Source organism: Anarrhichthys ocellatus, unplaced genomic scaffold (genome assembly GCF_004355925.1).
Source record: "Anarrhichthys ocellatus isolate YVR2014 unplaced genomic scaffold, GSC_Weel_1.0 scaffold209, whole genome shotgun sequence".
NCBI classification, from domain to species: domain Eukaryota; kingdom Metazoa; phylum Chordata; class Actinopteri; order Perciformes; family Anarhichadidae; genus Anarrhichthys; species Anarrhichthys ocellatus.
In genome coordinates this window covers 120,734-136,590 of record NW_022280239.1, presented here as the reverse complement: position 1 = coordinate 136,590, position 15,857 = coordinate 120,734, and the positions used below count along the sequence as shown (strand labels likewise).

The following is a 15,857-nucleotide window of genomic DNA, read 5'->3' as shown; positions in this document are numbered from 1 at the left end:
ACAGTGAGTAGTACTACTGCAGTACAGTGAGTAGTACTACTGCAGTAGAGGTAACTGTCGGTCAGGATCAGATTAATTCTGATAATCTCATTAAAGAACGTCAGCTGATGAACACTGCATCGGTTACTGCAGGTCATCTTCATCTTCATTATCAGAATCCTCCTCCTCTTTTGTTTCCATGGTAACCCCTGTTATTATTTTGAAGTGCTGATATTTTTATGAAGTAGAACGAACAGAAGACTTGAACCTGATTCGTTGTGTTTGTTTAGTAGAAAATGATACAAACTGAAATATTTCATTCATATATTCTCTGATTTATTCAGTTTATCTCACAAGATTACAAGATTCATCTACGTTCACTTTCCTCCTGTTGAGTTAGAAGAGCAGCAGCATCAGAACCATTAATACATATAATATACATATAATATACATATATATATATATATATTATATATATATATATTATATATATATATATAATATACATATAATATTATATATATATATATGTATATTATATATATATATATATATATATTATGTATATCATATATGTATATTATATATATATAATATACATATATATGATATACATAATATATATTATATATATATATATATTATGTATATCATATATGTGTATCATATATATGTATATTATATATACATATATATGATATAGGTCTGTGAGCAACAGCCAGCTGTGAAGCAGATAGATTATGTTCCACTTTATTGATCTGAGTTGAGGTTTGTTCAGGTTTGTAGGTGTCATATTCACGTGAAACCAGGTGCAGAGTAAAACCTCCAGAGTGCTGTGAAACCGGATTCGTGGACTCGTGGACTGGAGGACTGGAGGACAAAGAGCTGCTCTCAGACCGGCTGGGAACCTGCAGACTGATTCTTTGTGTCTCGTCTCAGGTTACAAAACGCTTCTCAAAGGGATCTCTGGGAGGTTCAGCAGCGGGGACCTGGTGGCCATCATGGGGCCCTCCGGAGCCGGGAAGTCCACCCTCATGAATATCCTGGCCGGGTACAGGTGGGTACCGGTCTGCTGAAGTCTGATTCACTACCAGTCCTAGTTTCTGTCAGTTACCTTTGATGTGAATATGAACGTTAGATTATGAATATGATAGTGATGCTCTTCAGAGGTCAAAGGTCAGTTATTTATCTTCTCATGTTATTTTACAATAAAACATAATGAACCTTTAACAAGAGACCAAGATCAGAAGAGATCTTCAGAGGAGGGAACCGGCTATAAATATTACAATCTTACAATCACAAGGAATGAAATATGAGCTCATCTGACAATATGACTACATTTCACCAACATGCAGAAATCAGATTTGTGTTGTTTTCAGTGAGCAGGAAATATATACTGATGTTAAACATAGTGTTTGCTCTTAAAACAATACAAATAACATATTGTATACACACAGTACATACAGTACATACAGTACATGCAGTACATACAGTACACACAGTACACACAGTACATAGAGTACATGCAGTACACACAGTACACACAGTACACACAGACTGCCACCAGCCAACAATACATGTCACACTGCCCATCGTACAACACACCAGTAGTGTTTAGTTAAGATAATACAAATATATAAAAGTCGGTGTTCCAGGGGTTCGGCTCTGGCTAGCTTGCCATTCAGGGCTTTGGTGGACGAGGGGACCAAGGAGTTCTTAGAGCGGTTGAGCTGCACTGAGGGACTCTGAAGCATCTGCCTGAGGGGAGAAGCTGGTATTCAGGGTGGAGAATATGAGTGGGGTCTGAAATGATCTTCTGGGCCTGTCTGATGATAGTTTCATCCTGGAGTGTGGGATGCTGTCTGACTCCCATGATCTTCATGGCTCTTCGTGTTAGCCGGTGATCTGGGCTTTCAGCTGCACACTGAGGTGACAAACCGCAGGACGCTCTCAACGATGGCGCGGTAGAAGAGGAGCAAGACTTTCTGGTTGACACCAAAGACCCTCAGCCTGCGGAGGAAGTGTAGCCGCTGTTGGACCCTAGTGCAGACATTTTCCACCTGAACACCCATGTCAGTTTATTGTCAATATGTATGCCCAGGTACCGGTAGGAGTCAACCTGTGCAATGTTCTGCTCATGGATAACAACTGGTGAGTGGTCTCCAATGTATTTGGGGTCGAATACCATCTCCTCTGTTTTCCTGATGTTGAGGATGAGGAAGTGTTACATCCAGAGTCAGCATATGGAATCATATTTTGTATTAATTATGTATGTATACCATGTGTTCATACGCAGAGAGACGGGGATGAAGGGGGAGATCCTGATCAATAGTCAGCCCAGAGACCTGCGCTCCTTCAGGAAGGTTTCCTGTTACATCATGCAGGACGACATGCTGCTGCCTCACCTCACTGTACAGGAAGCCATGATGGTACGGGAGTACTCTCACCCTTTACTGCAGTAAAGTACTACTACTACACTGTAAACTTTACAGTGTAGTAGTAGTACTTTTACTTTGCACTGTAAAGACACCCTGATACAGTAAATTACTATTACCACACGGTATATGTATATATTGTTAGTTAAATCACATTACATGAACATTAACATTATTAACATTATTAACATTATTTCATCTGGAACGAGCTGATCAGGAAAAATGATTGAAGCATCACAATATGTTTCTGTCGACCCACTCACTGATCCACTAACAGTGTAATCTGGTGTCTAGCTCTGTTTGATTTGACCCGTTCAGGTTTCTGCTAGGTTGACTAGAGTTCCCTGCAGGTTTTGGTTGATACTGGACTTTATAATCCAGGATCACTGATATTGTGTCTGCAGGTTTCAGCCAACCTGAAGCTGCAGGAGAAGGAGGAGGCTCGCAGAGAGATGGTGAGTTTTGACCCATGACTACTTCCTGGTTATATATTTATCATATATTTATCAGAGGTTGAAGCGGTCTCTGTGTGTGGGTTCAGGTCCGGGAGATCCTGATGGCTCTGGGTCTACTGGACTGTGCTAAAACCAGGACGTCCCACCTGTCGGGGGGTCAGAGGAAGAGGCTGGCCATCGCTCTGGAGCTCGTCAATAATCCTCCGGTCATGTTCTTCGATGAACCCACCAGGTCAGAAACCTCATAGTGAAGGGGGGTCACCTTAGTCTGGTTTAGTTTCCACAAAAATGTATGTCATCGTTTGATTCACCAAAAAGGAAAGATATTTTATCGAAGCATTCTCTGTTGAAGAAAAGAGTTCTGGAAGGTGTCGTGTGTTTCACAGACTGTAAAGAATATGTTACCTGGGTCAGACTGTTCAGCTCAAAACAACATAAACATGATCTACTTCCTGTGTCTCAGCGGTCTGGACAGCTCGTCCTGTTTCCAGGTGGTCTCTCTGTTGAAAGCTCTGGCTCAGGGAGGACGAACCGTCATCTGCACCATCCACCAACCCAGCGCCAAGCTGTTCGAACTCTTCGACAAGGTAATCACACACACACTGAACTACATTACCCAGCAGCCCCGGAGGGACAAACTCAACAACACAATAATATCAATAATACACAGTGGTGGAAAGTAACTAAGCACATTACTCAAGTACTGAATTCAAGTACACAGTTGAAGTACTTGTACTTTACTCTCTACTTTTTACTGTACTACATCTCTCAGGTATATATTGTACTTTGTATTGTACTACATCTCAGAGGTACATATTGTACTTTTTACTGCACTATATCTCAGAGGCAAATATTGTAATTTATACTATACTACATCTCAGAGGTATATATTCTACTGTTTACTGTACTACATCTCAGAGGTACATATTGTACTTTTTATTGTACTACATCGCAGAGGTATATATTGTACTGTTTACTGTACTACATCTCAGAGGTATATATTGTACTTTTTTGTACTACATCTCAGAGGTATATATTGTACTTTTTTTGTACTACATCTCAGAGGTATATATTGTAGTTTTTATTGTACTACATCTTAGAGGTATATATTGTACTGTTTACTGTACTACATCTCAGAGGTATATATTGTACTTTATACTGTACTACATCTCAGAGGTATGTATTGTACTCTTTACTGTACTACATCTCAGAGGTATGTATTGTACTCTTTAGTGTACTACATCTCAGAGGTAAATATTTTATTTATACTGTACTACATCTCAGAGGTATATATTGTACTCTTTACTGTACTACATCTCAGAGGTATATATTGTACTCTTTACTGTACTGCATCTCAGAGGTATGTATTGTACTCTTTATTGTACTACATCACTAAGCTGAAAACAGATATGAGGTTCTCACAGGACGGCAACGCTACAATGGTGATGATCTTATAGAATATGATTTATTGATGTAGATTAAACTAAACAGGATATAAAGGAGTTAAAATGCTACAAACACATTAATTAATGCAGCAGGAATATGGGTCCACAAACGTCAGATAGATTAGGAAAACATTTTACTCATCAATCATTCTTTGACTTGAAGTACTTTAACTACATTGATATACTTGTACTGCAGTCAGGTTTGTAAAGCAGTGCTTCTTGTCCAACAGTAGTGAATTATTTTCACAGTGTGTATTAGTACTTTTACTGCAGTAAAGAGTGAGTTTCCTGGTTGTAAACGCGTTTGTCTGTGTGTTGCAGCTGTACGTCCTGAGTCAGGGTCAGTGTATCTACAGAGGGAGCGTCTCCAGTCTGGTTCTCTACCTGAGAGACCTCGGACTCAACTGCCCCACATACCACAACCCTGCAGACTTCGGTAAGAAACTGTGTTCAAATGGGACTCAAAGACCTTTGTAGTTTGTTTGAGACTGTACACTGCTCCACTTTGAACGGTTCACCTGCAGGATCGATGTCATCACAACTAGTTTAGAGCCAATCAGGGTCCAGAATGAAACCGCAGGTCAGAATCAGAATCAGAACCGTTTATTGCCATGGTATGTTGAACATACAAGGAATTTCACACGACGGGAGGTGCAAACATTTAACAATCAACACAGTGTAAAGTAGAAATATATTAAAATGTACAGAAAGATATAAAATAAAGTAAAATATAACATAAAGTGAAATATAAAACAAAGTGAAATATAAAATAAAGTGAAATATAAAACAAAGTGAAATATAAAATAAAGTGCACAAACGAACAGATAACAGGACTATAAACATGTGAGATGTAAGTGTAGTGTAAAAGTGTCGAGTGTATTTAAATATGAAGGGATGTGAGGGGGAGTGACTGGTAGGAGATTGTCCTGGGGATGACAGAGTCAATGGGGGACCCGGGCTTTGTTAATGAGCCCGACTGCCGACAGGAAGAAACTGTTCATGTGGCGTGAGGTCCTGGTCCTGGTGGAGGTCTTGGTCCTGATGGACCTCAGCCTCCTGCCAGATGGAAGGGGCACGAACAGTTCATGTCTAGGGTGAGAGGGGTCGGCTACAATCCTTCTTGCTCGCTTCAGGGTCCTTGAAGTGAACAAGTCCTGGAGGGACGGCAGATTGCAGCCAATCACCCTCTCAGCAGAGCGAATGATGCGCTGCAGTCTGCCCTTGTCCTTGGCAGTGGCTGCAGTGTACCAGACTGTGATGGAGGAGCAGAGGATGGACTCAATGATGGCTGTGTAGAAGTGCACCATCATTGTCTTTGGCAGGTTGAATTTCTTCAGCTGCCTCAGGAAGTACATCCTCTGCTGAGCCTTCTTGGTGATGGAGCTGATGTTCAGCTCCCACTTGAGGTCCTGGGTTATGATGGAGCCCAGGAAGTGGAAGGACTCCACAGCGTCAACGGGGGAGTCACACAGGGTGATGGGGGCAGGTGGGGCTACGTTGTTCCTGAAATTCACAACCATCTCCACTGTCTTTAGAGCGTTGAGCTCTAGGTTGTTCAGACCGCACCAGGTCACCAGATGGTCAGTCTCCCACCTGTAGGCGGACTCATCTCCACCAGAGATGAGTCCAATGAGGGTGGTGTCATCTGCAAACTTCAGGAGCTTGACGGACTAGTGACTGGAGGTGCAGCTGTTGGTGTACAGGGAGAAGAGCAGAGGGGAAAGAACGCAGCCTTGGGGGGAACCGGTGCTGATGGTCCTGGAGGCTGAGATGTGTTTTCCCAGCTTCACACGCTGCTTCCTGTCAGACAGGAAGTCTGTGATCCACTTGCAGGTGGAGTCGGGGCACGTGCAGCTGGGAGAGCTTGTCATGCAGCAAAGACGGGATGATGGTGTTGAAAGCAGAGATGAAGTCCACAAACAGGATCCTGGCGTAGGTTCCTGAGGAGTCCAGATGCTGGAGGATGAAGTGAAGGGCCGTGTTGACTGCGTCATCTACAGACCTGTTTGCTCTGTAGGTGAACTGCAGGGGGCGCTGGGATGGGTGGTACAGAGGCATGGGCCCCTGCTGGGCTGGGGGAGGGGGACCTGGTGGTCTGGGGCTGGTTGATGGAGCTGTGGGGGATGGGGTCAGGACTGTCCCATTGTCCATCAAAGTGACAGTAGAACTCATTCAGCTCGTCTGCCAGGCGGAGGTCGTTGGAGTGGGGGGGGTCTAAGGCTTGTAGTTGGTTATCTGTCTGAGGTCTCTCCAGACAGAAGCAGAGTCACTTGCTGAGAGCTGGTGTTGCAGTTTCTCAGAGTACAGTCGTTTAGCGTCTCTCACCGCCTTACTAAACCTGTGTTTTACCTCTTTGTACAAGTCCTTGTCCCCACTCCTACATGCCTGTTCCTTGTGCAGCCTCAGCTGTCTGAGTTCAGCTGTAAACCAGGGTTTGTCGTTATTGTAACTCACCCTGGTGCTTGTTGGAACACAGCTGTCCTCACAGAAGCTGATGTATGACGTCACAGCCTCTGTGTACTCATCCAGACTGTTGGTGGCAGTCCTGAATACATCCCAGTATGTACAGTCCAAGCACACCCGAAGATCCTCCAGAGCTTCACTGGTCCACTGCTTGAGTTTCCTCACCACAGGTTTACAGCTTTAGTTTCTGCCTGTAAGCAGGAATCAGATGGACCATGACGTGGTCAGAGAGACCCAGTGCAGCACGAGGGACGGCATGATAGGCCCCGCTGATTGTGGTGTAACAGTGATCTAGAATGTTCTCCTCTCTGGTTGAGCATTTAATGAACTGTCTGTATTTAGGGAGTTCATGGCTGAGGTTTCCTCTGTTAAAGTCATCAAGGACAATGATTAGAGAGTCCGGGTTGGTCCGCTCCACACACCGTATCTGGTCGGCGAGTGTCCGCTGTGCCTCCTGCACGTTGCCCTGCGGCGGCATGTAAACACCGACCAGTAGAAATGAAGCAAACTCACGGGAGTAGAAGGGTTTATAGTTTATGATGAAAGATTCCGCTCTAAACAGCTGGAAGCCAGCCAGCTGGAACACGGAGTCCGGTATCAATCCACAGAGCCAGGTTTCAGTGAAGAAAAGTCTCTGTCTCTCCCCACCAGTAGTTGAAGTTCATCCAGTTGGTTGCACAGTGAGCGCACGTTGGAGAGAAATATGCCCGGCAGCGGTGTGCGAAATCCACGTGTACGTAGACGCACAAGCGTGCCGGCCCATTTCCCTCTCCCACGGGCTTCACTACATGAGTTAAGGTGAGCGCACCTTTGACGAGAATGTCCAGTAATTCCACAGAGGTTAACAAAAAAGTTGTAACTAAGTCCGCTGGAGTTGTTCCCCTGATGTTCATGAGCTCATCTCTGGTGAAAGAGCTCCGTGTACCACAGCAGAAAACTGAGTTAACGACAAAACAACACAAAACAATGAGCACCAACACACCGAGCCAGCCGTCTTGAAGGGACACAAATAATAATAATAATACATTTTATTTATAGAGCTCTTTTCATAATACTCAAAGTCACTTTACATTAAAAACCATCATATTAACAAAAGCTATACACTAAAATTGTAAAACACACGATATTGGTCACACATTAAAAGCAGTTCTAAATAGGTGGGTTGTGATTTGAGATTTGAACATGGAGAGGTCAGTGCAGTCTCTGGTGTGTTTGGGGAGGGAGTTCCAGAGGGAGGGGGCAGCTCTGGAGAAGGCTCTGTCCATGTCCGGTGCTTGGTCCTGAGTGGAAGGGACAGGAGGCATCAGAGGGGTGGAGCCGACGGGATGGAGTGTGGTGGTGAAGCAGGTCGGTGAGGTAGGAGGGGGCCTTATTGTGGAGGGCTTTATGAGTGAGGAGAAGGACTTTAATATTGGATCCGTTGTGGGACGGGGAGCCAGTGGAGGTTCTGGAGAACAGGGGTGATGTGGTCACGGGAGCGGGTGTGGGTGAGCAGGCGAGCAGCAGAGTTCTGGATGTACTGGAGTTTATTTAGGATTTTGGATGATGTGCTGTGGAGAATGCTGTTGCAGTATTCGATTCTGGAGGTGATGAAGGCGTGGATCAGAGTTTCAGAAGCAGATGAGGAGAGTGATGGGCGGAGATGGGTTGTTTTTTAAGTGGAAAAAGGCAGTTCTGGTGATTTGTTTGACGTGGTGTTCAAAGGAGAGGTTGCTGTCGAACATGACTCCAAGGTTGCGGATGTGTGGGGAGAGAGACAGAGTGGAGTTGTCGATGGTGAGGCAGAAGTTGTGACTGGTTTTAATGAGGGATGTGGGACCGATGATGATCATGTCAGATTTATCACAGTTCAGTTTGAGGAAGTTGGTTTGCATCCATGATTTAATGTCAGTGAGGCAGTTGGTGAGAGTGGAGCGAGTAGCAGTGGTAATGGCCTTTGTGGAGATGTAGAGCTGGACATCATCGGCGTAGCAGTGGAAACATTGACAATGAGATTTTCAGTGAACACAAATGATTATAACAAGTATTTTACATCCTAAACCTACCCATTCTGATACTTGTAATGTAAGTTACTACATTTACTACAAAAAGCTATCTGTTTTCAGCTTTGTGACGAAGCATTTACCAGCTGATCCTTTTTAAAGAGTTTAATAAGCTCAAGAAGTTGGAGGGTTTTCTCAAAATATAGAGGAGTTCATCACAAATATTCAACATTAACACTTCTAAAGAAGTAGGAGGGTAGAGTACAAGTACCTGTTCTTACAGTACTTGAGTAAAAGTACCACCACTGTGTGTGTTCAGTGATGGAGGTGGCGTCTGGAGAATACGGAGACCAGATGGTCCGGCTGGTGAAAGCTGTCCAGGACAGGAAGTGTGAGAAGGACCATCAGACTGGCCTGAACGGGGACACCAACCTCCACCCGCTGCTGTGGCAGCACACAGAAGAGGTGAGAAACAAACGCACCTCACGCACTTTACACTGTTCACAAGTCAGAAACAAACACAGGACGAGGAGACGTTCACTGTCTTCTTCACAAAGATACAGAAATATTATCATTCAATATATATGTCTGTTAAATGAGAGATATCTTATGTTGTATTACATGTCTCATTTGTCTCAGGAGAGTTCGTCGTCTGAAGGTTGTCACAGTTTCTCAGCCAGTTGTATGACTCAGTTCTCCATCCTGTTCAGAAGAACGTTCCTCAGCATCCTCAGAGACTCGGTGAGTAAACACTGTGACGCCCGGTGGACATTGACAGCTACTGCAGCTGAGATACACAGAATGTCATGAAACCACAGTTGTACTAACAGTCGTAGTAACAGTTGTACTAACAGTAATAATAGCAGTTGTAGTAACAGTTGTACTACAGTTGTACTACAGTTGTACTAAAAGTTGTACTACAGTTGTACTACAGTTGTACTAACAGTTGTACTACAGTTGTGCTAACAGTTGTACTAATAGTTGTACAAACAATTGTACTAACAGTAATAATAGCAGTTGTACTAACAGTTGTACTACAGTTGTACTAACAGTTGTACTAACAGTTGTACTAGCAGTTGTAGTAACAGTAATAATAGCAGTTGTAGTAACAGTTGTAGTGACTCATCTACGCTCTCATTGGTCGACCAGGTGCTGACTCACCTGAGGATCTCCTCTCACATCGGGATCGGCGTCCTGATTGGTCTGTTGTACCTGGGCATCGGGAATGAGGCCAAGAAGGTTCTCAGTAACTCAGGGTTCCTCTTCTTCTCCATGTTGTTCCTCATGTTCGCTGCTCTGATGCCCACAGTGCTCACATGTAAGTCACAGCCTGAACGTCAGATCATATGAGTACATTTACTCAAGTACTGTAATTCTGTACAAGTTTGAGGTACTTGTAGCCTTCTTCACTTGAGCATTATCTTCTCATGATGTTTTTTACTTCACTGCTCTACCTTTATAGAAGTACAAGTTTAAATCCCTTTTCCTGTAAAATGTTTCTAATGTTGATGTTTTAATAATAATGTTAATAAAGTTAATGTGTCTGTAATAATGTTAATAATGTTAATGTTTTAATAATAATGTTCATGATGTGTATGTGTTAGTAATAATATTAATAATGTTCATGTTATAGTATTAATGTTGAATTACATTTCATTTTATTTGAAGTATTTAACGTTGAGTTGTGTGTTCTTTGTGTTTGTGCTTCAGTTCCTCTGGAGATGGGAGTTTTTCTGAGGGAACACCTGAACTACTGGTACAGTCTGAAGGCTTATTACCTGGCCAAAACTATGGCTGACGTCCCCTTCCAGGTAAGGTGGTATGATACACACACATATATATATATGTGTGTGTGTACTTCACTGACCACTGTCTTGTACTATCGACCCTGTGCTGTCCAGGTAGTATTCCCGGTGGTGTACTGTAGTATTGTGTACTGGATGACGGCTCAGCCTTCGGACGCCAGCCGGTTCTTCCTCTTCCTGTCTCTGGGGGTCTTGACCTCTCTGGTGGCTCAGAGTCTGGGTCTACTGATCGGAGCCGCGTCCACCTCTCTGCAGGTCGGTGTACCTGGACTCACCTGTGTGACCTCGCTGACGGCTGCTGACATCACTCCTTTGTCTCCTGCAGGTGGCGACGTTCGTGGGTCCGGTCACAGCGATCCCCGTCCTCTTGTTCTCGGGGTTCTTCGTCAGCTTCGACACCATCCCCTGGTACCTGCAGTGGATGTCCTACATCTCCTACGTCAGGTGGGGGCGCCGTGGTGACACAACTACTGAGATCAGACAGAAGAAGAGTCTCATATTTACCCTTTACCTCGTCACTACAGTGTCACTCGTCACATTAATTAACAGTCTGTTATATTTTACGATACGTGTATGAATATATCTATCTATCTATTATATATATATATTATCGCGTTAACGCATTCACTAATAAACGCCGACAATTATTTTATCGCACGTTAACTCAATTTTTTTTTTTTATTATTAAGCGGACATTTTTAACACAAGAACCGGCAGCAAGCGGTGAACAGCTGTTTGTGTGGCGTCTCTTCCGTCTCTTCCTGTTTCCTTCACCTACATTTCCCTGGGTCCTAAGTCCCTCCATGTACAGCTTCTTATCACCCTCTATGTACCAACGTACATTTATAACAAATACCACACATATTACGGTAATCAGCGTTGCATATGTGTCTGACCAACATACCAAAATACCAAAAAATAAATGATTCATTTAAATTATTATTTTAGAGTTTTTAAAGTGTTTTGTTTGTAATATGTATAATAAGCATCATTTAGTATCGCTACTGAGAATTTAACAAACATAAAAACATGACGTAGATAGGTTTCAGTTTTCAAGGTGTATATTTAAATATCATCTCTTACACACATGAAGATGAAGTTATGAACACCGGCTGAATATCTATGATCAGAATCATTATAACTGTGTTATAACTGCTGCTGTGTAAAGGGAATACTGCTGCTAACAACAACCTGATGTGTTTAAAGTGTTTGCAAACCAAATGTTATTGACCTTTTGTTCATATAGCAGGACTTTAAAATAAAAGTGCACAATACACTACTTTTGAATTAATTATTGAACTTTGCCATAACAATGAGATTAATCGCAAAAAAATCATGCGATTAAAAATTGTAATCATTGCCCAGCACTAATATATATATACTGTATACATTTTCTAATTCCGGTGAAACTTCAGGAAAGAGTTTTTATTTCCTTCTAAAAACCTTTGATCCATGAAGTAAACTTACTTAATTGGAACAAAATAATTGATCATTAATTAACCTCGTGACCTTTAGGAGATCACAAAGATTCTAATCAGAACATAATAATCCTTAAAATCTTTACAAAACTTAAACATTCTTGAGCTTCCTGTTTGATCTCCATCACTGTGCCGCTCAAGTAAAAGTACACAAGTATTATACGTTTTAACTAAAGTATCAGAAGTACTCCGATGGTGGATTATATTATTATTAGCTGCTCCAGGAGACTCTTTACTTTATACTCAGTCAGCTGGTTTAGTCCAGTGGGTCCAACATAGGGGTCGGGCCCCTCCAGAGGGTCACCAGATCAAAGTGAGGGGCCCTGACATGATTAATGGCAGAGACACAAATCAATAACCTGTTTCTCTCGTCTTAGTTATTGATGTTAAATATGTGTGAAGCTTCAGAGACGTGAAGAGATTCTAGCTCATGAACGTCTCCCATGTTGTGTTCAGGTACGGCTTCGAGGGCGTCATCCTGTCCATCTACAGTCTGGACCGGGACGATCTGCACTGCGACCCGGACGAGACGTGTCACTTCCAGAAGTCCCAGGCCATCCTGAAGGAGCTGGACATGCTGGACGCCAAACTCTACCAGGACTTCATCGTCCTCGCCATCTTCTTCTTCTCTCTGAGGCTCCTCGCTTACTTTGTCCTCCGGTACAAGATCAGCGCTGAGAGGTAGACCAGGACCAAGAGGACCGGGAGGACCGGGAGCACCAGGAGGACCAGGAGGACCAGGTGGACATTTAGGACAAATCCTTTAGGCCAAAGTTAGCATGTAGCTGTGGGGTTTGTCTCCATGAGAAGGACAAAGTGGGGACATGTCCGGGCCTTCAGGACTCAGGAGCTGGTCTCCTGAGTCCTGAACTGTGGGACCACGACAAACCGGAGAAGACCTAGTTCTGACTGATTGGTGGTCCCAATAGAAGCGGATCAGGACTCTGGACTGATTTTGTTCTAACGTTTTAATCACCATTGATCAATAAAGTTTAGTCTGGATGAAAACGTTATCGACTCCGTCATGACTGACAGATTCCATAACACCATTAGCCTGTTAGCATGTTGCTAATATCAGTAAAGTCCAGCTGATGGAGGATCAATAAAGTTATTATTATTATAATAGTTCCACCAAACAGCCAACACATTCTGTCTGTTGGTGTTTTAAACAAAATACTGCCGCTCAAGTACTTAAGTACAATGTTGAGGTACTTGTACTTTACTTTCCATTTTACTCCATCTCAGAGTAAATATTGTACTTTTACTGTTTTAATCTGACAGCTTTAGTCTCTTTACAGATTCATTCATGAAGTATTATTATATTATATAATTGTATTATAGATTATATACATTTGTTTTTCAAAAAATTATGTTTTCTTATCTCCTTTAGAAAAAGGATACTTCCTTATCTCCTTTTCCCAAGGAAAGGATATATCGCCGTCCCACAATGCCTTGCGACAGCAACATTTAAAGCCGTTCATGAAAACAAACCAACCGTCATTAAACAAAGTCACATAAACAACATACGTAGTCAACATAAATAAATATAAATACTAGTATATATTAGTGCTGGGCAAGTTAACGCGTTATCGCGTTAACGCAGTTTTTTTGTTTATTATTAAGCGGACATTTTTAACACAAGAACCGGGCAGGGAGCGGTGAACAGCTGTTTGTGTGCGTCTCTTCCTGCTGCTGCTGCCGCCCCCCCCCCCCCCCACCGGGTGACACGCCCGGTCTGAAACCCCCCTTCACTCCGTCACCGTCGGTCCCACCTGTCTCACACACACACACACACACGCGATCGTCTCGTTACAGGATCAAATGTGACAATATTAAAACACATATTGTGGTGTTTTTAAATGAACATATAAGCACGTGAGAACAAACTGCTCTTAACTCAACTCTGTATGAGCATAACTTCCTCATGCAGGTTACTGCCACGGTACAGACTACAGGTTCCATGCTTCACCTACATTCCCTGGGTCCTAAGTCCCTCCATGTACAGCTTCTTATCACCCTCTATGTACCAACGTACATTTATAACAAATACCACACATATTACGGTAATCAGCGTTGCATATGTGTCTGACCAAAATACCAAAGAAAGCAAAAAATAAATGATTCATTTAAATTAGTTTAAATGAGTTTTTAAAGTGTTTTGTTTGTAATATGTATAATAAGCATCATTTAGTATCACTACTGAGAATTTAACAAACATTAAAAAACACCGTCTGAATATCTATGATCAGAATCATTATAACTATGTTATAACTGCTGCTGTGTAAAGGGAATACTGCTGCTAACAACAACCTGATGTGTTTAAAGTGTTTAAACCAAATGTTATTGACCTTTTGTTCATATAGCATATAGCAGCACTTTCAAAATAAAAGTGCACAATACACTACTTTTGAATTCATTATTGAACTTTGAGCATAACAATGAGATTAATCGCGATTACAAATTTTTGTCGTTGCCCAGCACTAATATAAATATAGAAACATATACTTATTCTTCATAACTCAAACAATAAACTTGATCAAATACACCTTTGTGACTGATCATTTATTCCGTTTTTAATTTTAAATCCATCCTAAAGTTTTAATTAATGAGATAAAATAATCCTTCATTAAAGTATTAGTTAATTTACATAAGATCATCCTTTATTTAAAAGTGAATTAATTAAGAAAAATAATCCTTTATTTAAGTATTAATTTATTCAGATAATAAAGGACAAGTGGTTAGGAAAGGAGACCACACCCCTCTGTGTCACGTTCATGACGCGTGACGTCAGCTATTAAATGACAGGCTTCATCACAAGCATTCCAGTTAGAATTCACTCTCTGGAGCTTTTATTTTGAAATGGGAGGGGGGGGGGGGGGGGGGCTCTAAACAATATCTAAAACCTGAATGACTGTATGATAGAGAGAGAGAGAGAGAGACAGACAGACAGACAGGAGGTCTAACAATGCCTTTGACTGAATATCTCCAAGTCATGTGTGTGTGTGTAGAGAGAGAGAGCCTGCGTGCGTGTGTGTAACTGGTTGCCATGGTGAGGACGCACCTGGTGTTAGAGGCAGACTGATTAAGAAACATTACAGTAAACAGTGATTTTGAACAAAACCCCTTTTAACAAAAAGCAGGAGTCTGAGTGCCAAAATATAGATACCGTGAGAAAGATAAGACTCTGGCAAACACGGTAATGTGTTTTTTATGTTTGTGGTGTTAATAATGTGAGCTCCAGAGCAATAGACAAAACTGGTACCGTCTGCTTTCTTTGAGAAATGAGTGGTGAGATTTAACATGGAGTCTAATGGAGCAGTTGGTTGGAGTTCATGTTGCTCTGTGGCTGCTCTGTGTAAGTCCGTTGGATTCCACAGACATCTGTGTGCGACAGCACAACATTTCCAAGCTTTTTGGCCAAAATGGTGTATAAAGAGTAAACATTGTGGGAGCTGGAGCAATTTGTTTGGAAAAATCACAGAATATTTTCATGCTCCGCTCCACTCTGATAGTTATGCTCTCACTCTAGCTCTAACTTTGGGCACTCTCTCTCTCTCTCTCTCTCTCTCTCTCTCTCTCTCTCTCTCTCTCTCTCTCTATCATACAGTCATTCAGGTCTTTTATAGAACCCCCCCTCCCATTTCAAAATAAAAGCTCCAGAGAGTGAATTGCTGGCCTTTTTCCTGATGGTGTTGATGTTGCGGGCCCACTTCAAGTCCTGGGAGATTGTGGATCCCAGAAACCTGAAGGTCTCCACAGCAGACAGTGTTGTTGAGTATGCTGGGGGGGGGGGGGGGGGGGGGGGGGGGGGGGGG

At 42.5% G+C, this 15,857-nt stretch overlaps 1 protein-coding gene across 2 annotated transcripts in view; it reads left to right on the top strand.

The window, feature by feature from the left end:
* abcg1 (ATP-binding cassette, sub-family G (WHITE), member 1) overlaps positions 1–15,857 on the top strand; it is a 21,434-nt gene that overhangs the window by 3,249 nt on the left and 2,328 nt on the right. Inside the window, exons 3-15 of one of the 2 annotated variants that reach the window (XR_004213946.1) lie at positions 919–1,036; positions 2,276–2,408; positions 2,819–2,869; positions 2,956–3,101; positions 3,333–3,456; positions 4,636–4,750; positions 9,079–9,224; positions 9,399–9,500; positions 9,909–10,077; positions 10,470–10,570; positions 10,661–10,819; positions 10,890–11,008; positions 12,499–12,783. Coding sequence is in view for 1 of the 2 variants with exons in the window: in XM_031878894.1 (XP_031734754.1) it covers positions 919–1,036; positions 2,276–2,408; positions 2,819–2,869; positions 2,956–3,101; positions 3,333–3,456; positions 4,636–4,750; positions 9,079–9,224; positions 9,399–9,500; positions 9,909–10,077; positions 10,470–10,570; positions 10,661–10,819; positions 10,890–11,008; positions 12,499–12,727 (1,712 nt within the window). In the remaining variant the exon portion in view is untranslated. Of the gene's footprint in view, positions 1–918; positions 1,037–2,275; positions 2,409–2,818; positions 2,870–2,955; positions 3,102–3,332; positions 3,457–4,635; positions 4,751–9,078; positions 9,225–9,398; positions 9,501–9,908; positions 10,078–10,469; positions 10,571–10,660; positions 10,820–10,889; positions 11,009–12,498; positions 13,218–15,857 lie in introns of those variants that run through there. The other variant, XM_031878894.1, reaches the window with a different exon arrangement.